The sequence below is a fragment of the Sander lucioperca genome, chromosome 21, assembly GCF_008315115.2.
Source record: "Sander lucioperca isolate FBNREF2018 chromosome 21, SLUC_FBN_1.2, whole genome shotgun sequence".
NCBI lineage: Eukaryota > Metazoa > Chordata > Actinopteri > Perciformes > Percidae > Sander > Sander lucioperca.
Genome location: NC_050193.1, coordinates 15850261 through 15877921, shown reverse-complemented (window position 1 = coordinate 15877921; position 27661 = coordinate 15850261). Strand labels below are relative to the sequence as shown.

At 41.3% G+C, this 27661-nt stretch overlaps 1 protein-coding gene and 1 long non-coding RNA gene across 7 annotated transcripts in view; one reads left to right on the top strand and one right to left on the bottom strand.

Moving 5' to 3' along the window:
• The window catches only part of LOC116065234 (myocardin-related transcription factor A-like), a 41790-nt gene extending 26517 nt beyond the window's left edge, over window positions 1-15273 (top strand). For 3 of the 6 annotated variants that reach the window (XM_031320642.2, XM_031320644.2, XM_031320647.2), the window contains 17 exons: window positions 1710-1765; window positions 2027-2102; window positions 2219-2380; window positions 4784-4950; window positions 5464-5580; window positions 6680-6748; window positions 6889-7073; window positions 7630-7819; window positions 8170-8425; window positions 8570-8715; window positions 9167-10135; window positions 10377-10574; window positions 11251-11367; window positions 12920-13069; window positions 13192-13275; window positions 13589-13637; window positions 13789-15273. In XM_031320642.2, coding sequence (XP_031176502.2) covers window positions 1710-1765; window positions 2027-2102; window positions 2219-2380; window positions 4784-4950; window positions 5464-5580; window positions 6680-6748; window positions 6889-7073; window positions 7630-7819; window positions 8170-8425; window positions 8570-8715; window positions 9167-10135; window positions 10377-10574; window positions 11251-11367; window positions 12920-13069; window positions 13192-13275; window positions 13589-13637; window positions 13789-14339 — 3542 coding nt within the window. In that variant the 3' untranslated portion in view covers window positions 14340-15273. The remainder of the gene's footprint in view (window positions 1-1709; window positions 1766-2026; window positions 2103-2218; window positions 2381-4783; window positions 4951-5463; window positions 5581-6679; window positions 6749-6888; window positions 7074-7629; window positions 7820-8169; window positions 8426-8569; window positions 8716-9166; window positions 10136-10376; window positions 10575-11250; window positions 11368-12919; window positions 13070-13191; window positions 13276-13588; window positions 13638-13788) is intronic. The other 3 variants (XM_031320646.2, XM_031320645.2, XM_031320643.2) reach the window with 3 other exon arrangements.
• On the bottom strand, window positions 6082-25895 carry LOC118494146. Its single transcript, XR_004896224.1, has 3 exons — window positions 25885-25895; window positions 19388-19391; window positions 6082-6156 (listed from the first exon to the last, which is right to left on the bottom strand). It is a non-coding gene; the product is annotated as an uncharacterized LOC118494146 (long non-coding RNA).
• Between the last annotated feature and the right edge of the window lie 1766 nt (window positions 25896-27661).

Genomic DNA, 27661 nt, shown 5'->3' with positions numbered 1-27661 from the left:
GCAGTTTTCCCACAGGGTGTGTCTGTGTGTGTGTGTGTGTGTGTGTGTGTGTGTGTGTGTGTGTAGTGCAGTCAGAAAGTATTAGCGGCACACTTTCTGTTGTGTTAGCTCCAGCACATTGGATTTGAAATGAGACTGTGAAATGAAAGTGCTGACTCTCAGTTTTAATTTGAGGGTGTTTACTTCCATACATGGGGATCTTCTTCCCTGGTCCGATGTGTACTGCAGTCATCGGTGACTGACTTGGTCACAAAAAACCCACTGTTTAGCCATTAAAAAGTTATTGGTTGCATTTACTGTATGTTTGAGATATAAACCAGGCAACAGTTTTGTCCTGAAGTTGTGGAGCTGTAATGCAAAGGGCTACGAATCACACACTGCCCACCCAATATGGATGTGGACACCCTCATTAACATCTCAGTCATTGGTTCATTTCAATTCCAGTGTGCTGACGGGAGAGCCACAACAATGACAAACATTTCAGTGTGCATATCCTGCATGTGTGTTTGTGTAGCACTCAGAGATAGTTAGCTTGCTTTAGTTGTCTGGCACCTTCATATATCATTGTATCTGCATGCATCAATATGCAACAATATGGTGAACAAAAATTGGACGTACATGTTGTAACTTGATAATATACATCCCAACCCACAAGATTCGTTTCATTGTACACCACATTTTATAATTGTAGCTACTCCACTGATTGCAAAGAGAAGTCTGATTGTCTAGAAGTCTATGAGAAAATGACCCTACTTCTCACTTGATTTATTACCTTAGTAAACGTTTTCATAATGAATTCATGGTCTCAATCGCTAGTTTCAAGTCTTCTTCAATACAGCATGATGTTCATTTTGTAAACTATGGTCCCATTTATTTTAAAATAGACGATAAAGGAGTCCACAAACCAATGGGTGACGTCACTGTGGCTACACTCGCTTCTTTTATACAGTCTATTTACCAGGTATAAAAAGTACGATTTAAAACTCTGAAGCGGACGGTTTCTGACTCTGTAAAGTGTCATTGAGCAGATCAAATCTTAAATGGTGTTAATAAAGTGCATGTTTTTATCTACTTGTGTGATGGCCTTTACAATGATCCCCATCATGCTCAAGTTGTGTACGTTGCTACTCAATAACCTGCCTGTATATGTATTCTTACATTTAATATAACATTATTTAATAGTTTGAGGTTTAGATTCTTGTTTTAGAAGCAAAATCATAATGCCTGTACTGATAAGCTACATTTAACTCAGCATGTTGGTGCCATCACAACCCTTTAGGCTTTTAGGTATGCAGCACCACTAATCCCTGGGTTTTTGCATAATCATAGGCCTACAGCAAGTCTTGCTTGAGTCATTTGTGAATGCTGTACAGATTCTATAAATTCCACTGCTGTAAAGAGGCTTGTTGGACTGGAAACCTCGGTGTCCATCCCATGTCTCCCTTTACCTGATAATGGGACCACTGCCCAGGCTATTGTGCATTTTGTTGTTGTTGTTATGTGAGTCTGAGAAACCATTAACTACACTGACATCAAAATGTGGAAAAGAGCACCATTAGTAAACGTATTCAAGCTGAACTGTAGAAGCAACAAGCCATTCAGAGCCATTTTGCTCTCCATTTCCCCCTTAGTGGCATGAATGTACACACTGCCATCTTAATGTCCTCTTCCTCTCCATTTTTCTCTGCTCTCACTCTTTATTCTTCAAGCCCTGAAAAGTTCTGCTGCCTTCCACGAACAGAGACGGAGCTTGGAACGAGCACGGGTGAGTACGCCATCCTCGAATCAATCACTGGAGTCCAAACTGGCCTGTTTCAAGCAGACATTCAATCTCTCTCAGCTTTGTAACATCTGACATCCTTATAGCAACTCTTGAATAATAATGTTATATAGAAGGGCTGAAAATGACAAAAAAGCATTGAGATAAGGCCATGTTGGGAAGAGAATAAGCTTTGGAAAAATGATAGGCAGTTGATAAATCCAGAAGTGAGTGAGTGTCTCAATATTGTTCTCTCTCTTTCTCCAGACTGAGGACTATCTCAAGAGGAAGATCAGGAGTCGACCGGAGCGTTCCGAACTGATCAGGATGCACATCCTGGAGGGTGAGTACCACATATAGCCCCCTTCCTGTCTGTCTGTCTGTCTGGATTCTAGGCATTTCTGACAAATAACCTTTAAGAATCCTAAAAAAAAGCGTTTGATTTCTGCATGCCTCCAGAGACCTCAGCAGAGCCGTCAATTCAGGCAAAGCAGATGCAGCTGAAGCGAGCTCGCCTTGCCGATGATTTGAACGATAAGATCTCCCACCGGCCGGGGCCCATGGAGCTGATCCACAAAAACATCCTACCTGTTCACTCCAGCATTAAACAGGCCATCATAGGTAAGCCAGGCATTATTTATGTTTTATGAAGCTGACTGTGGGCTCCTTTACCTTGAACACCTGCAACACCAACAGTGTGGCAGGAACAAGCTTCGGCTATAGAACGGCTGTAAAAGTGCAGATGCAGTAATGGAGGCTGGCTTCAGGCTGGGTGTGTAACTAGGTAAAAGTTTAATAACATGTTAGCTATAACAGCTTTATAAACCTTGATGACATAGTAGCTCTGCATCTCTCAGCTTGTTTTGTTGTTTTACTGCCACCTAGTGGCAACAAAATACTAAATACACCTTTAGATAAAATATGCCTTGCGTGTATGTGGTGGAGGGAGGTGTGATATAAATGTAAACGTGTAATATATCACAACACACCCACAGTTTTAGGCTCCTGACAGGATGTCCCTCCTGGCCCCCTCCTCCAGCTATCATAAACATACTGATGCTCCCTCTCAGATGTCTCAGCTGTGCTCGCCATTCACACAGATGCCTGGCGACACACACGTGAACCATATACACATTCCCATCCAATATGTACAAAACAACCACATTCCACACAAACTCTCCCTCCACCTGGGTATTCATGCTTCAAACAGCCACACATGTTAAAGTAGGATATAGTAAATCATGTATGCCCTTGCATCCCTGCTTGATGGACTCTTCTCTCTTTGCTGTCGGTGTTAAATAGCCACAGTGTCTGTTAATAAAACCTATTATCTTTTATTAGGAGAATTATTATATACTAATTGAAGAGATAGGACTCTAAATGAATGCATGGGACTTTAATCATTTGCAATTTGGGCATAGTGACAGATATAATGGCCCCAATTTCACCATTTTCCATTATAACAGCAACAATAAAAGAACTGCAGTACTGTCTAACTTTTATTGTATATCTTTAGTCCAGTGCTGTTAGACATTAGATGATGAGATCAGAGACGGTGGGTCCAGCTGCTTGATTGAAGTGTGGAGGAAAGAACGCTGAGATTACAATAATGTACAGTGTTAGCGGATTATCCATCTCTGTCACTGCTGCACAATAAATACTATTGTATTACCGGGCCTTTATTGTAGGAGCACTGGAGAACACAAGAGTTAAACAGAGTTGACATGCAAATATACAAACATACAAAGCACCATGCACAGACACACACTGGCACAGCACAGCAGTAGAGAAGCCATCACATTATTGGATCACAGGGTATTAAATCAGCCCCATGTTGTCTTTTCATCATCGCCTGCTGATGTTGGATTAATGACCAGCAGCGTATTTTACATAGCTGTCTGCTGCAGCCCAAAGCACCTCCTGTAATTAAATAACACACATCCACCAAAAGAAAAGTCTCTATCTTAGTCCAGCGTATTTTGGCAGCTACCTTTTTTTTTTTTTACCTTAAATCCCTCTAAAGGCTCAAAAGTCTGCTTGATAATGAAATCATTACATGATATCCCTGAGGGAAAAATTAGCAGGAGAACAACGACTTGATTCATTCCTGTGCTGGAGGACGCTTCAACCTGCAGGCTGATATGGAAACATTTGTCCTTTAGTTGACAAGTTTTAATGCAGTTGTTATTTTAAATACTTTGCCTGATTTATACGGGTTTTTTTTAAACATTCAATTAGTTTATTTGTAGCCTGGAAAACATTTTGTAAGGAGAATACCATTAGTAGCACAGAAGGCTGGCATAAACAGGAGCAGCCCTCACATAAACAGTTAATGTATTCATATCATGAATTACACAACTGATCCTCCAGAATTCTCAGCAAAACACCGTTCCTTAGAGAGACACCATCTGTTACATTAAAACCGGCATGAATGAGGTGGCCAGCCTTATTTGGCTGCACTGAAAGTGAACTTAGATGAATGAAAACTATCACTGAGCTAAAGCTCGGCTCGTCTTTACCACACTGTGGACAGAAGCATTATTCTCAGTAAAGATATCATCTAAAACTGTATTTTATGGGCACAATGTGCAGGCAGAGAGGACAAGCATTTAGGTTGCTCTGCAGCAGACATCACATAAATGCACTGGCTGAGGGTGGACATCACTGAAGAAGCTTGCTGTGTGTATTGTGTTATATTTTATAGGACTTGACACACACAAGCAGTGATGCATTTGCTGAAACTCATAGAGGACATGCTGGTGATTTTGGCTGACTTTAGGGATGCTCACAAGTTGTTAGTTCAGTGGCACAGTGCAGTAAGTTTGATGTAGGGAGTAATCCGCCGGCTCAACACCTGTAAGTGCAGGTGATAACAGCTTGCTGTAATTGTCGTGGCCCTGCAAGGCAGGGGATACAGATACAGTAGGTGTTTCCTTTGTTACGGGGGAAAAAACAAGTTGCATTTACATTTTCATCTGCCTAGATATCAACCATTTCCTCTCTCCTCCCTCCTCTCCTTCTTAGAGACACGGTTTCCAAAGGCTTCAGGTGATAACTCATCGTGTGATGAGGACAGCATTTACAGTCTGTCTCCAGAACAGCCGATGGGCAAGGAGTCTCCTCTGGGCCTGCTTCCTCTGCCCTCCCCACCTGAGACACTGGCTGAGAGCAGCATCCCATCTCCTACACAGGTAGGATCACTCCAGAGAAAGGGTGAGACAGTGTGACTAACATGTTGTGTGTCATATGGATGCAAGATTGTCAAACATGAGTAGAAGTTGAATTGTGTTACAATAGCAAACTCGTATGCAGCATGAAGCTTTATCTGAACTAAACTTTAGTTGTAGAATGGCAGACTTAAGTATAGTAAGTGAGTGTGTGAGTTTTTTATAGATTAGATTAGATTAGATAGACTTTATTGATCCCAAATTGGGAAATGCCAGTGCTACAGCAGCAACATATCAGACACACAGCACACAAACAGAATATACAAGAAATAATAAATATGATAGAATACAAGAACAAATAAAAAATACAAAGGAAAGAATGTACAAACGTGTATATACAAGTTGGTAATAAAAATGTACAACTACTAAGACTAATATGGGGCGATTTATTTGCCTGGCTGATTTATTGGTCTAGTTCTAGGTAAGGCCATGGTGTAGCCAGTGATTAGTGTTGCTCATTTTCATCTTATCAATTAGGTCTCTCCCCCTGCTCCTACTCTCCCACCAATCTCTGGATCCTCCCCCTCATTCAAGCTGAGCAATGGGACGGTGGCATCATCTGCCCAGAGGACAGGGGTGACCTCACAGATCAAGGTAGATGACATCTGTCAAGGCCAACTAAACAATAAAGGTGTAAAAGTGTCTGGGAAAGAAAACATGTGCTTGATCCTCTGATTTCAAGCTGCTCTCATCAATATTTTTATATTAACAATGGATCAGATGACTTTGTGTAATAAGACAACTGCCACTTGTAGCGATGAGCAGTATATTAAACATGGGCATGCAATACAGAACTTGAACACAAGATTATCACCCATCTCTGCTGTTCCACTACGTATAGCGTCTTTCAGCTCATTGTTTTGGTTTTATGATTTCAACAAAAACCCTCTTCATGCTACCTACCCAAAACCAAATAGTAGACAGACAAAGTGAGTGACCAGCTGGTGAACATAGTGGAGCTTTTAGCAGCTAAAGGCAAGGCAAGGCAGCTTTATTTGTATAGCACATTTCAGCAACAGGGCAATTCAAAGTGCTTTACATAATACATTAAAGAGCAGTTAAAAACGATAAAAATAAAATAAAAAAATTAAACAGATAAAAGACGAGAATTAAATTTACAGTGCAGTATAAGAACAAGTTAACCGAGTCCAACTCGGGTCTCCCAGAGGACTTATACTTTAACTAATTTTCTGTTGCAACTCAGGTTCCAAACCTGGCCTCCCAGAGGACTTATAAATTAACAATTATTTAAAGAAAGGCAACATCAAAAAGAAAGGTCTTCAGCCTTAATTTGAAAGAACTGAGAGTTGCGGCAGACCTGCAGTTTTCTGGGAGTTTGTTCCAGATATGTGGAGCATAAAAACTGATTGCTGCTTCCCCCTGTTTAGTTCGGACTCTGGGGACAACAAGCAGACCTGTCCCAGACCACCTGAGAGGTCTGGATGATTCATAGTGTAGTAGCAGATCAGAAATGTATTTTGGCCCTAAACCGTTTAGTGATTTATAAACCAGCAAAAGTATTTGAAATCTATTCTTTGAGGTACTGGAAGAGACAGATATTTCCCTCAGGAGTTGGTAGAGACCAAAAACAGAGCTACAGTAAATGGAGAGTGAATGCTGGACTTACATTGATTGATGTTGTTGTATAAAAGTTTACAGTGCACACTTACCAGCATCCCTTCTCTTTTTTCAGTCCCAGTCTAAACCAAACTCTGACCGCTCTGCACAGAGACACAAGAAACCTAAGGACAACAAGCCAAAGGTAGGGTTTTGTTTCTGTTTTTAGACATGCAGACTATACTGTTGCTAATGCTCAAAGAGGTAGTAAATAAATACTAATGCTAGCATTTCAATGAACCAGTAAATCCAAACCTAATAGGAAACATGTGTGTTGCCTTCTAGATAAAAAAGTTAAAGTACCATGAGTACATCCCTCCTGACCAGAAGGGAGATAAAGAGCCTCCTCCCCATCTGGACTCGTCTTATGCCAAAATCCTCCAGCAGCAGCAGCTCTTCTTGCAGCTCCAGATCCTCAATCAGCAGCAGCAGCACTATAACTACCACGCCATCCTGCCTGCGCCACCCAAGTATGTACCTATTCTTTTGTGGATGGTCAAGCTTGTAGTGTGTAGTACCACCTGGGAAAAACGCAATTCAAGGTGGTGTTAAAAACTAGGGGTGTGAATCTTCACTGGTCTCACGATTCATGATAACGATGATCCTGTCAACGATTCGATATGATTCAATATCACGAGGCGTCACCACCTCAAATTTAAAATACATTGCTACACATGGTTTTCAAATTCAAGCAGTCAAATAAAAAGAACTCCCATCTGTATTGCATCTGCCCTTAAAAAAGACACTTCCTGAATGTAGCGGAGTCTGAACACAGCAGACAAAAGGCAAAAACAAAAAAGCAGCAAACAGAAAATCACCGAGAAACATCAGAAGACAACAATCGATTATTGTCTTTCACTGCATCAAGAATCATCCATGTCCGCATCACGATGCATCGATGCAATGATTAATTTCAACACCACTATTTAAAACTGAGGCACTGGTATCTTCTGTAAAAGTATTTCATTGTCTAAAGACTGTAGAGATCACTATATTTTTCCTCCCCTTTGACTTTCTACCCAACAGACAGATTCAGACAGATCAGCAGCCATCTTCCTCTTCCTCCTCCAATTCCACGACTACCTCCTCCCCACCTCGACCTGTCGCTGCCCCTTCAACAGCTCCCTCTAACCAGGGCAGTTACAGCCATCAGAGTTCTGCTCCTATACGTGGGCCAAAACCAGCGTTTCTACCCCCAAACCTGGATGAAATGAAGGTTAGCCTCACAGAAACATAAAAATCCAAAAGAAAACTACATGGTTAGTTCATGATCTTATGTCTCATTCTGTCAGTACAGTGAAGAGCAACAGCTCTCTCTGCTGTCTACAAGAAATGAGTCAGTGAGGTAACTGGTGTATAGAAGTTGACATATGTAAACGATTCTACGTTAGCAAAATGTTGTCTCAGAAAAGAGGCCTGCCAACTCAGAGCTGACAAAGAAAGGGACAGTGATGGATTATGCAGTCTTTTTGTTTTCTCTCTTCTTTCCTCTGATATTAGTCCTCATCTCTTTGCTTTTCCTCGCTCTTTCAATCTCAATATCTCTGTTACTCCGTCTTCTGTCAGGTCGCGGAACTGAAGTTCGAGTTGAAGCTGCGCAGCTTGCCAGTCTCCGGCACCAAAAACGACCTAATTGAGAGGCTGAGGACCTACCAGGAGCTGAATGGAGGCAGTGACACCACCTCATCTCCAACAGCAGGGGGTGCCACAGGGCCAGGGGCTGAAGGAACAGCAAAAACCTCCAAAAGTGCTGCAACCACCAAAAACAACACATCACAACAATGGTTTCAGTTTCAGTGCCATCAGACATCTTCTCAGACCGGTTAGTCGAGCAGAAAATGTACCTGTACTTCCTCCATCACCTCTCTTCACAGAATGATGTATTCAAGTGTTAAAAGATAAGGAAAACGTAGAAAACATAATGCATTGTCTCTTTATTTTCTTAACCTCTGTATACCTGATGCAGGTAGCAGCGCAGCCACTCCTCAGCAGCTCATGACCTGCGGTGGCACCGTCTCCCCCCCAACCGCCTCGCTCCCCCCCTCTGACTGCTCGCCGGGCGCCATGAGCCCAGAATATACCAGCTTTAAAAGCGACCCCTTGATGGAAATGGTCTGATTTTTGTTGTTGTTGTTGTTGACAATAATACATTCTTGAATCCTTGAATGCAATTCATTATACATTAATGATGTTTCAAAATAGCACAGACAGTCAAGATTTGTCCAAATCTTTGGTTTATGACCAAATACCTGCAAAACTAACATAAACATTCCCTTCAGCCTCAGCTATACTTTGTGCTAATTGTTCTGATTAGCAGTTGCCGAATGCCAACATGCTAAACAAAGGTGGTGAGCACGGTAAACATTATACCTGCTCAACATCAGCATGTTAACATTGTCATTGTGAGCATGTTAGCATATAGACTTCAGCATTTAGCTCTAGCATGTCTGTAGGCTCCCAGTTTACATACAAAGAAATGTGAGTCTATAGTCTTAAGCTCTTGCACTTGTTTTTTCATATCAAGGTTTGTTTACCTATTTTTAGTTTCTCTCTTTCTGTCCAGATGAGTTCACCTCTCAGCCAGGCGAGCCTTCAGCCATGTTCAGCTGCTCAGCTTGCAACCAACATTAAAGAAGAGCCAACGTGTTCCACCCCGGCGCCTTGTCGATTCTCTTTAAAGCCGGCCTCTCTGCAGAAACATTGCCTGGTTTCATCAGCTGCCCGTACCACTACAACCACAGCTCCAGTAGTGACTATGGACAAAGACAGGTTGCTGCTGGAGAAAGACAAGCAGATAGTGGAGTTGACCAAGATGCTGAAGCAGAAACAGAGGCTGGTGGAGGTGCTGAGGATGCAGCTGGAGCAAGGGAACAGAGGAGGAGGACCAGAGCCACTGGTTCTTGTAAGAGTTAAACAAGAACCTCCTGATAAGCCCAGTGTCCCTCTCTCATGTGGCCATCCACAATTCCCCCCTCCACCGTCATCCGTTTCATGCGAGATGGATGTCAGCAAGGTAACTGTCAAACAGGAAGCCATCGAGGCAGATGGAGTGGAGTGTGAGACAACTATGCAATTACCAGACACTCGTGGATTACCGCAACCAGAGCAAAGGAGCACACAACAACAACAACAACAACAACAACAACAACAACAACAACAAGCACGTCTGCAGCAAGCCACTCTGCACCTGTTACAGCAACAGGCCATACAGAAACTTTTGCTACAGCAACAGCTAAACATTCAGAACCAACAGCAGATGAATCAGAACCACAGTCAGACGTCGGAGAACCTGCAGAAACTTTCTCAGCAGAGAAAAAGGAAATCTCACAAACAGCAGCACAAACAACTACAGCAGCAGCAGCAGCAACTGTTGCAGTCACAACAACAGCACCAACAATCGAAACAACATCACCAGGAGGTGCAGACGAACCAACAGATTCTACTGAAGCAACAAAAGGCGTTTTTGCAGCAGCAGACTAAACAACAGATGCTAATACAGCAGAAACAACAGGCGCAACAGAAGTCACTACAGGTCAGAAATGGGTTTTACAATATCCTTTACACTGCATAGACTTTGGTGTCAGATTTACTCATTATGTCAGTTCTGCAGTTAGGGACGCTCCCGAAGTCACATAAGTCGCTTCGGATAAAAGCGTCAGCTAAATGACATGTAATGTAATGTAATAACAAGCACAGCTGGGCACCATTGAATTAGTTTAAGCTGATTTTTTTGGCAAAAATTCTTCCTCTAAAAATTATGGGTTTTTGTACAGGTATCTCAAGCGTCCTTCAACCAGCAGTCAGGCTCAGCACCCACTTTCCAACAGGATCTCCCCAAGAGCGACTCCACCCCGACTCTGGTCACCGACAGCAACGGCAACCACTTCCTGATTGCACTGACCAGTCACATCACTGAGAAGCAAAGAACTGATGCACCTGGGAGCAAAGCAACCAATCAAATTGCACTGCAGGTACATGAATCATTTTTAGCAATCCACTTAAAAAAATTATCCAAATGTATTAATTATTACCTCCTCCAAAGAGGGTATGTTTTTCAGCTTGCCTCGTTTGTTTGTCTGTCTGCCAGCAGGATTACAGATAAACTACTGGCCCGATTTTTATGAAACTTGGTGGAAGGGTGTCGCATGAGCCAAGGAAGAAGGAGCGGGTCAAATCACAGACCTGATACACAAATTATTTTTCATTTTCGTTAACATTATAGGATAGGGGATTTGTGCTGCATTCTTGTGGTGTCGGAATAATCTGAAAAATTAGCTCTCGACTGGGAAAACTCACACTGCATTAACATTGTGAGATAGGACATGCCTTGGCGGAGGTCTGCGCTCTCCGAGTGCCCCTCTAGTTTGTTGTGCCTCGGAATGTGTTTATGACCATTTGTATGCTTGATGGTACAGAAGTATAATAACAGATCAAACAATTACCAAATTAGAAGTACACAATCTCAAAACATCAATACCAACCATGGTAGCATTATGGATCAGAATGATACACAGTAGTGTGTGTGAATGCAAAGACTGATTCATAATAAAGCTATTTTTTTGCTGATGTACTCTTTTTATTATTATTATATTCAGCACTTTAATACTAATACTAACAAAATTGTTTACATTCGTCATTTTCCACCAGCGATTACAGTCTACTCCAGCCAAGCTCCCCGGCCACAACCCTATTCAGCTGCCTAAAGCGGATAATCAGACCAAACAAAACACGCACGTGGGATTTTTGAAACAACAAGAGACAAAGGTGAGATTTAAAGCAAGATATTGATTATCTGAATTTTCAGACAGACTCACAAGTAGCTGAAGTACGACTGTAAAACAGGAAAAGATTTAAAATAGTCATATATTTAACCAATGGGAGTTCGCTGGTTGTGCCACAGACCGCTTTTCTGTAGCAAAGTTTGTGGATTGTGTGTTGTGTAGTAACAAGGACAATGTTTTTGAAAAGTTACATTCACTTCCATTGTATGTGGGTGGTATCATAAATCACATAGATTAATATTTCAAAACCGTTAAAATAAAAATAAAATGCGTTAGCTATGAAATGGGGCAAGTGAGAAAGTGTGTGTGTGTGTGTGTGTGTGTGTGTGTGTGTGTGTGTGTGTGTTTCCTACTCAGGTTAACTGGCTTTTTAAAATGTCTAGATAGGGCATTTCCGCCACCACAAATAATGACTCAAACATCTCTTTTTACACATTACATCCTACTACATACACAACTCATTGTCAAACAAGCCCAGGAGACTCTGTCACTGGAGCACTAACAGACCAGTGTCTGTTAATGCTCCATAAAGAGAGAGCGAAACATGAGAGTGAAAGAGAAGTGCTCCAGTGAGTGCAATAGTGGTGGAAATTAATGATGTATGCTGTCTGACACAGTGACAGCAGTCTTTGATAAGAGTGTCTGACACTAGCCCGATGCTGATTACTATTGCTCGGCTAATTACTCTAACGACATCGTCCATTAATATGATCTATGTTGTTAACAGAGCAGGAACAAAAAACTCCATTGCGTCTTGGCTAATTGAGATGTTGAGTATCTCTCAGCAAGGGCAGGTGTGCTGGAAAGTGTCAAGATTTGGTGGAACATGCTGTTTACTGGTATCAGCAGTCTTACCTGATCGTTGTACCCCTCTTATCACACTCTTAATAGAAATTAATCATTAGTGATTTCGGATTTACCAGTGGTTGAATGTAACTAAGTACATTTACTCAGGTACTGTACTTTAGTACAACTTTGAGGTACTTGTACTTTACTTGAGTCTTTTCTTTTCATGCCACCTTCTACTTCTACCCCGCTACATTTCAGAGGGAAATATTGTACTGTTTACTCCACTACATTCACCTAGCAGCTGAAGTTACTAGTTACTTTATACCAATTAAGATTTTTGCACACAAAACACATGTAGTTTTTAAAATGTTTTATTATAAATGAAACCACCCAACAATATAAAGCTGAAATGATTGGCTGATTAAACACAGAACTGTTTTGATTGTTTCCAGTTTCTAAAATATGAGGATTTTTCTGCATTGAGTACTTTTACTTTTAATACGTTAAGTACAATTTCCTGATGATACTTAACATACTTTTACTTAAGTAACATTTTCAATGCACGACTTTTACTTGTAATAGAGTATTTTTACAATGTGGTATTAGTACTTTTACTTACATGTAAGTAGAGGATCTGAATACTTTTTACACCACTGGATGTTACCGAAAAAACTAGTACCGTTGCCTGTGAATACTGTTCCCCTGTAAGGAGAACTTATCTTTCCACTCTTTGTAATGATTTGAAGCCACAGAATGGGAGACTTCAGGTGTCTGTAGAGCAGCCTCAGCAGGACATTGCTCAGTGTTTGTCAGCACCTCCCAGTCTGCAGCCTTTCTTCAGCGACCAGGAGACTGCTCCCTCGGGGAAAGACACCGCATCACCTTTCTCTCAAACTGTAAGTAATTTCCAGATGGCATGGATCATCTTTCAATGTGTCTTTTGTGATAACTTTGGATGCACAAAAATGTAACTTCTTTCACATCCAACTGGCTTTCACTTCATTCTCCTCTCCTCTAGGAGTTGTGCCCTAGTCTGGATGTCTTGTTTAGTCCTCTGTCTCCAACTTCCATTAAGACAGCGGCCTCATCGCCTGATAACAAAGTATGACGATCTGCATGTCTGATTGTGTCATTGCGCAAAAAAATGAATGATATGTTCATTATCCAAAATGTGTGATTTATTTTTTTTTACTGCCCTTGGGGTGTTTCTTAGATTTTGCTAACCTGTACTAAGCTAAGCTGCGTTGCTCTGCATTCCGGTCTGATACGTTGTTTTGCATTGCATCATTTCACGTTTCACATCATCACGCTCGTGTCACAGTGTTGTGTGCTATGTGAACCTTGCACACAGTTTTGAAGGGTAATGTGTTGTTCCCTCTGTGTGTGTGTGTGTGTGTGTGTGTGTGTGTCTTCAGGATACAGAGCATGACGATGATTTTGTTGACATCATTTTGCAGACAGGAGGTAAGATGCAATAACTTTGTCTGATCTATTTGTTGTGTAATAACTTTTCTTTTTTTACATTCACTCAGCAGTTTGGTGATTATTGTGTTGGGAGTGAGCGCCCAACCAAATGTTTAATTTTTGAAATTCTGTGGATTTTTTTTTACTTCAGATACGTCGACCTCCTTTAAACCAGTACCGGACCCTTCTCTGGATCGTCTAGATCCTCACTCTTCTCCCCCTCCCTCGCCGCTTCAGCTGTTGCTATCACCCCCCGTCCCACCCAGCTGTGACACCCCGCAGTCGGCCTCCTCGATGCAGTCTGAGCTTCAGGCTCTGGCTGACACCATAGAAGAGAAACAACACCTAAGTAGCGCTGAGAGTGGACGCCTGGAAGACTTTCTGGAAAGCACCACCGGTAAGCCTCTCCTGGGGGTGGAGCCTGGAGGCCTGTTGACGTTGATTGATGACCTCCACAGTCAAATGCTGTGCACCCCCAGCATCCTGGACCATCCCTCATCTCCCATGGATACCTTCGGCATGGCAGGGGATGGGGAGCAAGGGCTAGACGGTATGGATTGGTTGGACCTCACCATGGGAGAAGAGAGGGGAGAGGAAACCTCTACACTGGCCCCATTGTGCCCCCAAACACCCCATAGTGTCTTTTCCATGGACTTCCTGGACAGTGTTGACCTGCAGATACACCTGGACTCCTGCCTATAGCCTATAGCAGTCAGGAAAACAGACATGGGAGCTCAGTCACACGCATGCACAAAAACGATATTTTGCGGACGGGAACATGCGTCTAATGTTACATGTAATTGATTGCTGAGGCTTCAGTATCTGATTAGAGCACTCCTTCTGTATCTTCTCACACAATGGTGTATTGAATCTTCAAGCACTTTGACCTTCATTTATTTTATTTACATGCTGGTGTATTGATTTTTGTACATACACGTATTAGGCAGGTCCTACATCTGTTTGTGCTGCTTTTGAAGCAGTTTTGCTAACACATAAGAGGGACTGCTGTGGATTTGGACCCGATAATTAATGAGACATTTTTAACTAAGCCATGAACCCGTAGCTTACAAATAAATGAATCTCATCTTTTCTTGACACCGTGTTACAGTGAAAGATTAGATCTGTTTATTTGACCTTTGTTTAATTAGGAGTGCAAAGTGCCGTAGTTGCCTTTTGTAGTAAAGATAATCAATAGTTCACCACCACTTCAGCTAATCAATAACCAAAGTTTAGGTGAAAGATAAATAAGTTATGTTAACATAATGGTTTATTGGATGGAGTAGAGATACATCTCTCCGATCCATGGCCATTATTTCGAAAGATGTAATTCGAGGCGACACTCAGAATCTTGTGTGTTTTTCATATCAGTTCTTGAAACATTGTGGCAGTTACAGTGTCCTTGCTTTAGACATCATGTTGGTTCTTGTGTAGGTTACAGCACTGGAAGTATTACTACAGTTTGTATTCTATTTAGTATTAAGAAAACTGGCAAAACATACATACTACATACATACTGTACATACAGCAGGCCCCAACTACTTCTTTCCATTCATTTATATTTTCTCCAGTGATAGTTAATTGGTAGAGAAATACAGCTTGTTTTTAATGTGTCTGAATCCCATATCTGCCAGTACTGCCAAGGTTTTTGCTAGGGATGTCCCGATCAGGTTTTTTTGCCCTCGAGTCCGAGTCCGAGTCATTTGATTTTGAGTATCTACCGATACCGAGTCCCGATCCGATACTTCTATAAAATATAAAAAAAGAATAAAGAAGAGTGAAAAAACAGATCCAGGATGTTCCTTATTTTTTATTTAATTCACCTTATTTTAACATTCAACAACTCTGTTAACAAACAGAGCACTTCTGTTACATATCTCACAGTTTGCTATGGCAATGTTGTTGTCATCAACCTCCAGACCGCAGACATACTCGCGCTTTCCGCTTCAAGCTGCTTCCGTGTTCTACTTTGCCGGCATTTAACCAATAGCGTCTCTGCAACAAAGTGATGTCATGCCGCACGCGTTGCTGTTTCTGTGTGGAATCAAAAGGGTCTAACTCTGTGCCACCGCATAACTATAGATGTGTTAAAAAATAATGAGAATATATATACATATATATCCGAGTCCTGATCGGGCCCGAGTTCCGATCACGTGATCGGATCTGGACATCCCTAGTTTTTACCCACTAATCGAAAATGAAGAGGTTTTTAATTCTCAATCAAAATCTTGGCGTAAAATGTTCAAATAATGAGAGTTAAAAGGTTTCACACAGCTGCAGAGTTACATTAGAGTGACAATATGAAATAAATTGTCATTTTATTTTAGATTCCTGCAGATAATGATAATGAAATAATGGTCCAATTTATTTGGGACAAAGAGTTGATATAAAATTGCTATTTAATATTTATGCATATTCAGAATGTTGTGTGTTTATTGATAGCATTGCACTTTGACTACGTTACATGTGAAGCCGAGTGTCTTAATGTTTTATTTGACATGATGGGACTTAAATGTCTTGGGTTGGACATCTTCTGAATGTAAACATGGGAGTAATGTTTGTGCATTATTGATGTAAGCTCTACATCTAGGCTCACAATGCGTCATGTCTACATACAGTATGGTACCAACATGTGTTTGTGGTAACTTTGGACTCTTTAGTCTTGAGTCATAGTTGCCCAGTTTCACTCCCTTTACTTTTGAACTTGTAAATGCACGTACAAACATAACATGAAGAGAAAAGGAAACTCCTGCACAAATGCCTTCTTCATAAGGATGTTTGTAATAATTTGGTTGTTGCTCTGAATGGTGATATTTGGTGGTCCTGTACTGTATCAGTACTTTTTGCCAATGGGGATTTACTTATGTCCTTTTCCTCTTTGAGATTTTTACAGTGCTGTAATATACCAGTTTAGACACTGAAAATGTATTATACGATGCATTTATTTGTATAGTTTTTATCTGTGGAACACAGGTTTGTGTGTACCCTGACTATTTCTGACAAAATGTCTGTATTGTGAATCCAAAACCTCTCTTGAGAAAAAGTTGAAGACTTACTGCAAACAAACACAAGTTTATTTCACAAAATATTTAGAATTTATCATTTTACACTTTTAATTTGTCATTTTACACTTTTATGCATTTTTCAAATAGACTGCAGATAAAGATGGACACGGCGTGTCTCCGCTTCCTTCCACTGAAGTGAAGCCAAAATATCCCGGATACAGGCGCTGCCATCTTGCAATTTTGGAGCCCCAATTGGCGCAGTAGTGAATGGACGGAGCCGCGATATCAAAGTCCCGCCCATATTCCAGCTCAACCAATCGTGAGTCAATCACAGCTGTCAATCATTGTTTTACCCCGTTTTAATAACATCAAATAACTTATTAAAATCAACCTTATCGGAAGACAGATCGCTTGAATAAACAGCGCGCGCATTCAGAACTACCTTACATCAAACAGTCTTTGACGTGTAGTTTAATTTTTTTAATGTCCCATCTGCGAACATGGAGGGGGCGGGGTTTATGACCTATACTGCAGCCAGCCACCAGGGGACAATGAAGATGTTTTGGCTACACTTTTGGGGAGCTGTCAACAGAGACGGTTTAGGACCGAGATGCCCCAACTCAGAGTAGTTATCTGTATCTGTGTCCCGTGGGCTCCGCCACGGCCACGCCTCTTTAGGTAACTAGCGGCAGGTACGAGTGTATTGATACCAATGGGAGAAGTGAACGTGAACACAGATTATGAACGATTTTTTTCACCCCATAGTCACAAAAGTAGATATTGGACCCATTTCTCACATACCACATATCTCCAGAACATTCTGACACTAAAATGGCATTTTTCAGACGGACACATCAGGAGAAAATTAACATTGTTTGAGACCTGTTTCTGTCTCAGGACCAAACTCTCGCGAGATCTGGCAACACAGAGAAGCTAACGTCAGCTAACGTTTGTGAACGCCCAACAAAACTAATCTCCGTGATGCTAAATATGTCTTTTAGCTCTGTAAATTTATAAAGTTAACAAAAGAACATATTAATAAATTATTCAAATATAACTTTTCAGCCATCCACACAACGTTCACTACACATTCAAACAAGGCCACACCCCTTTAGGAGACAGGAAGTGTGTACCGTTTCATACCATTGGCGCTGCTTGAAATGCAGGAATCTTTAGTATAAAGGATCTTTGCTGTCAAGCCGTCCATCTTTATATACAATCTAAGATATGTTACCACAGACATACGACACCATACAGGTTTTATTGTGTATCTTAGGTCACTCTAGCCTGGTTGCCATGTAGCCATGTAAACAAAAAGCTGCTTGCCGTCGTCGTCGTCATTGTGTAAAGCCCGCCTCAACGGTTGTGATTGGTGCCGCGATTTGGAAAAATTGGAAATGGGCTTGAATGGGCTCTTGGCCAGACTGACTTGCAGAGCAAATCTCAAATTTGCCGGAAGTTTGTCAGGGTTTTCCCAGGCTAAAGACACTCCCAAATGCGCTTTCAATGGAAGTGATGTGAAAATGTGAAGCTATCCTTTAAAGGAGCGAACGGAGGGACTTTAAGGGAGTCTCCAGTAAATAGTCAGGTATTGTATGCCAGACCTCGGCTAAAAACTGCAAACTCTGTTATTTTAAATAGTTATAATCACATCTGTGATGCACTCACCTCTTATGTGGGTTTTGTTGATATTCTTTAAGGAATTTAAGTGCCTGGCGCGACGTATCAAACACACTTCAACTCTGTCAAACGTATGAGGATTGTGTTATTTCTGTAAGTGTTGAGGCGCCTCATGTAAATGATTGTAAAAGCATTAGGAAAAAGTCATTGGACGTTCTCTTTTTTTTTCTTTAAATTGTGAGTATTTTTTTTCTAAAAACAAAAGGGCATTGGTTAATAAAAGAAAAGATATTTAAGTCTGGCGTTTGTGTAAAATCTGATTATTTCGATAATGAGACAAACATGGCTGGTATATGAAACAACAGCAAGCAGCCAGTTTGCAGCGGAGACTCCAGGAAGTTACTGGTCCCAGCCAAGAAATAGAAAAGCAAATAATCATTTTTACACTTTAGAAGGAAAATAAGCATATTTCCTAAAATGTCGATCTAAACTTCATCCAAAACAGTGAGTAAGGCAATTGTTGATAGGAAAATGGCATTTTTGTACAAATGTACCCAACAAACCCCAGATAACAGCAGAATAATTCACACTGTACATTACTGGGGAGCTGTCCGGCAGATGCAGTTCTTACTTGTTAAGATAAACGTTACATTTACATCTTGGAATTGTCAGACAACATATCATTTGTCCATGAGGCCTTTGAATGTTCCGCGACATTCTGTGATATAAGAAAATTAATGACATTGAACTACGGCGCTGAACATAATTGCATGCTCATATGCACAGTTATGTTTATCTTCACACCCACAACCTCGCTGCTTGTCTCGGAAGACGCCGAAAATTACAGACATAGAAACAACAAGCAAGCTCACACCACTGTAAGCCTAGTAAGAGCGAGCGATGCAGCACCGGCTTCATGCTACATGCTATCGCTACAGAACCATACACACATACACAAGCCTCCATCACACAGACACACACATACTAGGGCGGTTAGAATGTGTGTGGTGTTTTTAAAAAGGGAATCAAGAGAGGGCGGAGAAGTAGCACACACACACACACACACACATCCTTGCCAGACCAGGATATGGGTGGGCATGTGAGGTAGGCGGATGATTGGCTGATAACAACTCTCTAGCTACTAATGGAGGGGAGCAAAGGATGCCAGGCTAACATCTACTCCACAGTGGGCATCCCTGGCCTCCCACTGAAGCCCATAACAAAAGAGCGTGTGTGTGTGTGTGTGTGTGTGTGTGTGTGTTTGTGTGTGTGTGTGTGTGTGTGTGTGTGTGTGTGTGTGTGTGACTTGTAGCTGTTGGCCGTGCTGGTTGTTCTTCACCTCCATTTCGCCTTCTTTTCCCCAATTTCCTTTCATCCACCCTCAAGCTTCCGCCAACAGACGCTAGCACTGAAGTGGTGTAGGTGGAAAAGCAGTTACATCTTAAATCCTAAGGATGAGACTCAGGCACATAATGTGTGTGGTTCAGGAATCATTACTTATTTTAAAGGAAAATAATTGTAAAATGTACAAATGTACTTTCCCTGCAGTGCTCCGACTTGTTTACATTGAAATTTCTGTTTATCAATTCTGAGTGTAGTCATGAATTTCACCACAACGTCCATTTAGTACCTGTTGTGTAGCTTTTGATCATATTACATGATCTTCATCAGTTGCAAAGTTTCCAAATTTCATAATGCTATAATGACCTGTTTCATCCATGTTGGCTTATTCCATGAGAATGTGATATGATCAAAAGCTCCAGATAATCTATTTATTGAACCTTGTGGTGAGATCACGATGCTATAGAGAATGATACATACAGTATAAACGTTTTTTGATCTGACGCCATTATCAACAGGAAGGCGTTTTAAAAATGTAAGCATTTTCGGGTCAAATAACTACTTTAATTCACGTTAATGTTAGGGTAAAATGAATAACCACTTGGTTACAGTTAGAAAACAGCCACAGTCATGCTTAAAAGAATCCAACCTTGACCTCCAACCTCTATGGATGCCTCTATAATAACGTCTCCTGAATTCCTCCTTTGCTCCCGACGGACAAGAGTCATAATTGGTGAGATTGTTTGACCAAAACAACTGAGTCCACCCGAAAACTACATTTTCCTTGTTTGGTGATGACTAGAGATGTTCCGATACCGATACCAGTATCGGTATCAGCTCCGATACTGCCTAAAACGCTGGTATCGGTATCGGGAAGTACTGGAGTTTATGCACCGATCCGATATCACGTAATAAAGCCCTGAAGAAAATCTACGTTAAAGTAGTTTATTTATGTTCTTTTTCCGTTATAACTGACTGTCAAACTGGATAATAAAAGAAAGTTCTGCAGCGTTCATTGTTTGTGTTTGTTCATGTTTCACAAAGAGTTTAACCTGAGCCAGACTGACAACAAAGATATAAATCATATCACATCCATACAGGGATAGTAGTATACAGCTGTTATACATAATAAAATATATGACACACTGGTATTGGATCAGTACTCAGTATCGGCCGATACGCAAGTTCAGGTATCAGAATCGGTATCCGGAAGCAAAAAATGGTATCGGACCATCTCTAGTGATGACTAAGCCAACCCAACTGCTGATGTGAAAGCCCCCCCACTGTTACAAAACAGAAAGCTTTGGTGTGGAGCTGATGTTGTTCTTGATTAGATGTGACAGTCCTTTGAAAGCTCTGGTAATTTTAGACCAAACGTCGTGACATCTCCACAGTGGATCAGAGAGTGAAATTATTTTGTGGTCAAGAGGGGTGAGGTATATCTGCCTACTGAAGCAACCTCCTTTCATACTGTACAAGTATTCTTAGTAAGATCCTCAATGCAAAGCAGTCTCACACCAGATGAAAACCTGCTGTGATGACATGTTCATACTGACACACGCACAAGCACACACACACACACACACACACACACACACACACACACACACACACACAGACACAGTGCGTTTCACTATCTTGGTGGGGACCCATCATTGAGATAATGCATACCCTAGCCCCTTACCCTAACCTTAACCATCACAACTAAATGCCTAACCTTAACCCTTACCCTCACACTAACCATAACCTAATTCTAACCCTAATCCTAAAACCAAGTCTTAACCCTCAAACAGCCCTTTAAAGTTGTGGGGTCCAGCATTTTGGCCCCACAAAGTCCGGACCCCAGAAGTATACTGTATTCCTGGTTTGTTGGACCCCACGAATATAGTTAAAACACACACACACACACACACACACACACACACACACACACACACACACACACACACACACACACAGCCCGAGCTGCGTGTACAGACAAAAGTTCTGGCAGCCGCCTTCAGATACACATGCAGATAAGTAAAACATGGAAACTACAAGCACCAAGCACAGACAAACTATAAGACGTGTATTCTTGTATTTATTGTGTTATTGATATAGACTAAGGGTAAGGCTTACAAAATGGTCTTTCAGTGAGGACATGATTTAGCGTGCCATATTAAAGGGAGCAATAATGCACCATGGTCATCAAGAAGAATAGCTGATTCATTGTGTTTTAATGAATCCGTTATTAAATGGGTCTGGTTTCCACCCACTGGCCACCTGTCTCACCTTAGCTCTATAGAGCCACAGGGAGGCAATCAGAGCATACAGGAATCACATGAATGTGACGCCTACATTGAGGCAATAAACTGCAGAAGTGAAATAAAACTGCTGGGGTAATGGGGAAAAAAAAACTGTGTGGCTACTGATCTGTCCACACCTCCCATCCAGCATGAGTTGAAGTGCATCCCTTACAATTAGGCCTGGCTGTTTCTTAATTAGCTTCACAAGTTAATTATTACTTACACTAACACAAGGATCAGTGATGATACAGACCATCTTCTGTGCAAAAAAACCCCCTAACTCATTATATTCTGTTAATTAGTAGCCCAAGTTACTACAGTCATAATGCTGCCATTCATAACAAAAACTGTTCATCATAAAATTGCAATTCAAAAGCTGCTCTAAAGGTTAGTTTTACCTTGAAAATGAATCAGACGTGGAATGTGAAAGGGGTCACTCGTAATGACAAAGCCACAGAGAATTATCACTGCACTTCTCCTAGCTGTACGGAGCGTTTTAGCTTTTTCTTGTTTGGGTTTTTTCAGCCCGTAGCTTTGTTGTTTTAGTTTAGTACATGTATTTCATCACCATGGCACTCTTAATTGGTGTTATCCAAACATTTAGACAAGACGTTTATTAATGGGGTGAAATGTAAGTGTGGGTTTGATATAACTTTTTTTTCGTTCTGGCATACTTGATTTTGATTGGTCAATTTATTGCGGCATTCAAAAGTCTGTTATTTCTAAATCACCCTGTCGGGATTTAATTCACAATAATGACCCACTCACTTTACATCTCTAACTTAAACTAGCTACTTCAGCAGTCAGTATAAATGCATCTATTGTAGTATGGCAGGTAGGCTGACGTCACCTTCAGGGAAGACACAACGATGCAAAAACAATAAAGCCTATGGTATGACCTCTACCTTCCCCCCTCTGCAACACAGAGAAAACTGACTAATGAATGTAATGAAGCTGGAGGAAGTGCTAACATCACGTCAATTCAAAGTGACACAAAGGGAACAAAGGAAATTGCGATAGAAAAGTGGGAGATCAGTAAGTAAGAAGGGAAGAGAGGGGGAGGGTGTGTGATGTGCATGTGAGTAGGAACATTTCAGTTCCACCTGGAACAGAGTTTGACAGTGAGAAAATATGTGAGCAAGAGAGAGAGAGAGAGAAGACAGAGAGGTGAGAAGCAATAGAGTGGAGAACAGAAATAGCTGCGGCCCATTATCATTACCTCTACCTGTCTGGCTGTCGCACCTCTAATTACTGCTGCCACATCGCTCCAAATAGCGCACAGTGAGGTGTGTGTGTGTGTGTGTGTGTGTGCATGCGTCTGTCCTCTTGTAGATGTATTTGAGTACAGAATATATATTCATACAGGATATGTTTTTTCTTACAGTGCCTTTACAACACAGTTTCTGCATGCTGAGACGCTAGGTTTCTGTGCCTGTGATTCTTTTTGTGTTCTTGTCACTGTGTGTGTGTGTTTGTGAGTGTGTGCGTGAGTGTGGAGATTATACCACTCCTGTTAACCACCTGGAGAGAGACAGCCTGGTGAGAGGAGCTTAAAGAGAATTTAATCCTTGCCGTAATGTGACAGCAGCATTTTCTGCGAAACTACCATCATTACTAAACTGTTGAGCCTTGGTGTGTGTGTGTGTGTGTGTGTGTGTGTGCGTGTGTGTGTGTGTGTGTGCATGCGTGCGTGCGCGCGTATGCGTGTGTGTGTGTGTGTGTGTGTGTGTGTGTGTGTGTGTGTACATGGTCTGCTTAAACAAACACACACACACATACCAACCTTGAAATCAGACATTTAGCAGGAGGACACAGTAAGTGTGACTTCATGTGTCGTCTTAAGCACACAGAAGAGCAGCCGATGTAGGTCAGGCGTATTGCAAACTGAGTCCCTGACTGTTCTCTGACTTATGCTAGAAACCAAATGCTACCAGGGGGATTATACAGCGACAGTGGCAGTCCACCCACACACACAAAACTCACACAAGTGCACACCATCACACAGACACATAAAGGGCCATTGGAATCTAGGTCAGCCATGTGGTGGAGGTAGTTTACACAACACTACTACATTACCTGACAAAAAAAACTACAGGTATGAAGAAGAAACATACAAGGGTGGAAAAATACATCAGCATGAGTTTCACTTTTGTCTTTTATGTCTACCTTCAATCCTATATGTATGAGATGCACTGTCCTCTGGGATGTCTCCACATCCGTGCCATCAATCTCTCTTTATGTCTCCATGTGTAAACTGCAGAGGCAGCATCATGTGGCCCCTGACAGCTTCCATACTTTCTCCCTCTGCTCAACAAAACTGCTGAACCTTTGCCAGAGAGAGAGAGAGAGAGAGAGAGAGAGAGAGAGACACACACACACACACACACAGAGAAAGGCAGCTCTGCATCCAGGGTTCCCATCTGTTTATGGTGATGCCGTTTGTCTTGTCAGGGTCTGTCAGGTTTATACGTTTCATCTCATAGCTCAGTGTGTCCATCTGCCTGTATTTATGGCAACCTTTGGATGTACAGTTCAGTGTGTCTCTCTGTGTATTGAAAATCACTGGCCTAGGTAGCTACACACTTGTATGACTTCATCTCTTGTTTGGATTGTGTTTAGGTCCCTTCCACTTTGATGCTGCAGTAGGCAATTCAGTTCCCAGAAATCGTGTCAGACAGTTCTCCTGCTCCCTTTCTCAATTTTTTTGTCAGAGCCATTGCATTCTCTCCACACTACATCATCTGTCGTGCGACGACAGGTTAGAGTTGTAAGATGTATGACTGATGTTGCCTGACCTGCCTTCTTTTAAGTAAAACTCTTGAACGCCAAGCAGGAGAAGGCCTGAGAAAGAAAGAGTGGAAATACTATCAAATTACTACAATTGGAAGTGTTGTGGATACATAAGCCTTAATTGGCTATCTTCACATCTTTCTCTCCACACTGCTCGCTCGTACAGCAAACATCTTCACTATTTCCACAGAGCACTGAATGCACACAGAAGCCAAACCGCATTATGATAAGAGTTTCTGTTTTACCCTCAGTCTGCCCACACTCTCTGAAAACCCTCCGGCATAATCAATGAGTCAGTTACTTTCCCCTGTATTCTCAGTCAAGCATATTAAGAGGCATTTGTGATATTCCCAAGGAGTGAAGATCAAGGCTCAAAGCTTATCCACCTCCTGTTCGGCAAACGCACATTTCCCATGACATCCGGCAGAAGGTAGAGTTTAAATCTTATTATTCTCTCTCTGATCTCTTCTTTCTCCTACAGGACAACGTCTTATGTCCTACCTACCGTACAGCTAGTTGTCTAACTACTATTGATGTTGCTAGTAAAGCTGTTTCTGCTCCTGTGTCATGTTTTTTCCCCCCTTGCAAACAGGCATGTATTCAAAAACTGCATATATGTATAGTATGTGGAGCCAGTCTAGCCCTTTCTCTCTGTCTATCTTTATGTGTATGAGTGTTAGCTGATACCAAATGGAGTGCTGTGTAAATTGTATACAGTATACGTATAACATACTACGGGTAGAGAAGCATGCAATATTGAATTTTACCAATACATCAGTAAATGTCTTTTTATTAAATGTTTTATTTGCTTCACTTTTTGTGTGTTGATTCATTATATGTCCATAGTCCTCTCAGGGGAAGGGAGAGGAAAAGGTTGAGTAACAAGGGAATGAGGTCAGCTTCACACATACACACATGTACACACAGGGGGGAGGACACACACACTTTGCGCAATTACTGTACTTAGAAATGCGCACACACTAACCCACACAAACTCTTAATTTTTTGTCTCTCTGCTCTCTAATATATCAATATCTAGGATCAAACCTTCACTTTGTATCTTACGTCCTTCGTTCTTTCTCTTATTCTCTCTTCCTTGCTCTTATCCTCCCTCGCTCCCTGAGCCATTCGCATTTCAGACATCCTCTTCATTTCCTCTGCCTGTCTCGCTCCCTCTCATCCTGACTCCACATTTCAACCTGTTTCCACACATGGGCCACAGACGAATGCTGTTACAGAAAGCGCTGCTTAAAGGTTAGAGGCTGCGACTGAACAATCAAAACACAACCCACACCTCACCACTGAACTTTCATACTCTATTCAATTAAATTTTATTTATAGTATGAAATCACAACAATAGTTATCTCAAGACACTTTACAGATAGAGTAGGTCTAGACCCCACTCTATAATTTAAAAAGACCCAACAATTCCAGTAATTCCCCCAAAAACAAGCATTTAGTGCGACAGTGGTGAGGAAAAACTCCCTTTTAGGGAGAAACCTTGGGGGGTGAGGAAAACTTCCAGTGGTGGATTGATCAGTGGTGGAAGTAAAAGTCCTGCATTACGTAAAACACTTTACTAAAGTATTTTTTAGCAACAATTTACTCACAGTATCTGAAATAAAAGTACTAATAATTCATTAAAAAAAATGACCTGTGAGTGTTACACAGTGTTATACTAATAGATGTTATATTATGGGATCTACTGATGCATTTATATGCACACATCATTTTACTGTTGCAGTGGTGGAATGTAACTAAGTACATTTACTCAAGTGCTGTACTTAAGTTCAAATTTGAGGTACTTGTACTTTACTTTAGTATTTTCTTTTCATGCCACTTTCAACTTCTACTCCGCTACATTTCAGAGGGAAATGTACTTTTTACTCCACTACGTAAATCTGACAGCTTTAGTTCTAGTTACTTAACAAATTAAGACTTTTGCACACAAAGTAGTTTATAAAATACAAGGTTTTATTATAATTTAAACTTCCCAACATTATACAGGCCTACACTCACAGCTGAAATGACGAGCCGATTAAACACTAATTAGTTGATTGACAGAACCGTTTGGATCGATTCCAGTTTCTAAAAGGTGAGGATTTTTCTGCATTGAGTACTATTACTTCTCATTTTTCATACAATGGTCTTAAATGACCTGTAACAGCAAGCAAGACTAACAGTGAAAAGAGCGGCCGCTAGAATCAACACAAACTGAAAGTTCCATATAGACTTTCTCTTTATTGATCCTTTTGGAATGACTCCCCCAAGGAAATTGGATTGGATTTAGATATAGATATAGCCACTTTAGGTAAGTTTTCCTGATGATACTTACATACTTTTACTTAAGTAACATTTTCAATGCAGGACTTTTACTTGTAACAGAGTTACATAATTTTTATAGTGTGGTATCAATACTTTTACTCAAGTAAAGAATCTGAATATTTCTTCCACTGCTGTATTGTTGTAGCTGGTTGAAGTGGAGCTAATTTGAACTGTTGGGAAGTTTAATTCACAACAACCCATCATATTTTATAGGTTGTCATTTTTTTTTACTAAAATCGTAACCTGTAAAGTGACTATAATTGTCACAATGTCTGTTTCGATTGTTTTTTTCCTCTCAGTTTGCCCCTCAGACCCTGTCTCCAGCCACTTCTCACTTCCCCAGGCCTCTGCAGTGCTATTCATCCAACCACCAGATGCCCTCAGATTTTCTCACCTGTCCCAGTCACCTGACGCTCTCATTCACCGGCTCACCTGTTTCCACATCCCTCATCAGCCCTGTAAGCCCATTTCCACTCATTCCAGGCCAGATTGTCAATGAGGCATATGCCTTTGCTCTCCAGCCACCCGAACCCGCTTGCTTATGTGTGTTTGTCTGCGATTGAGTCCTCCTCTCTTAGTTGCTTGAATTCACCGGATCTGTCAATAGCTGTCAAATAAATGTGGAGTGAAAAGTACAATATTTCCCTCTCCAGAAGCTGCA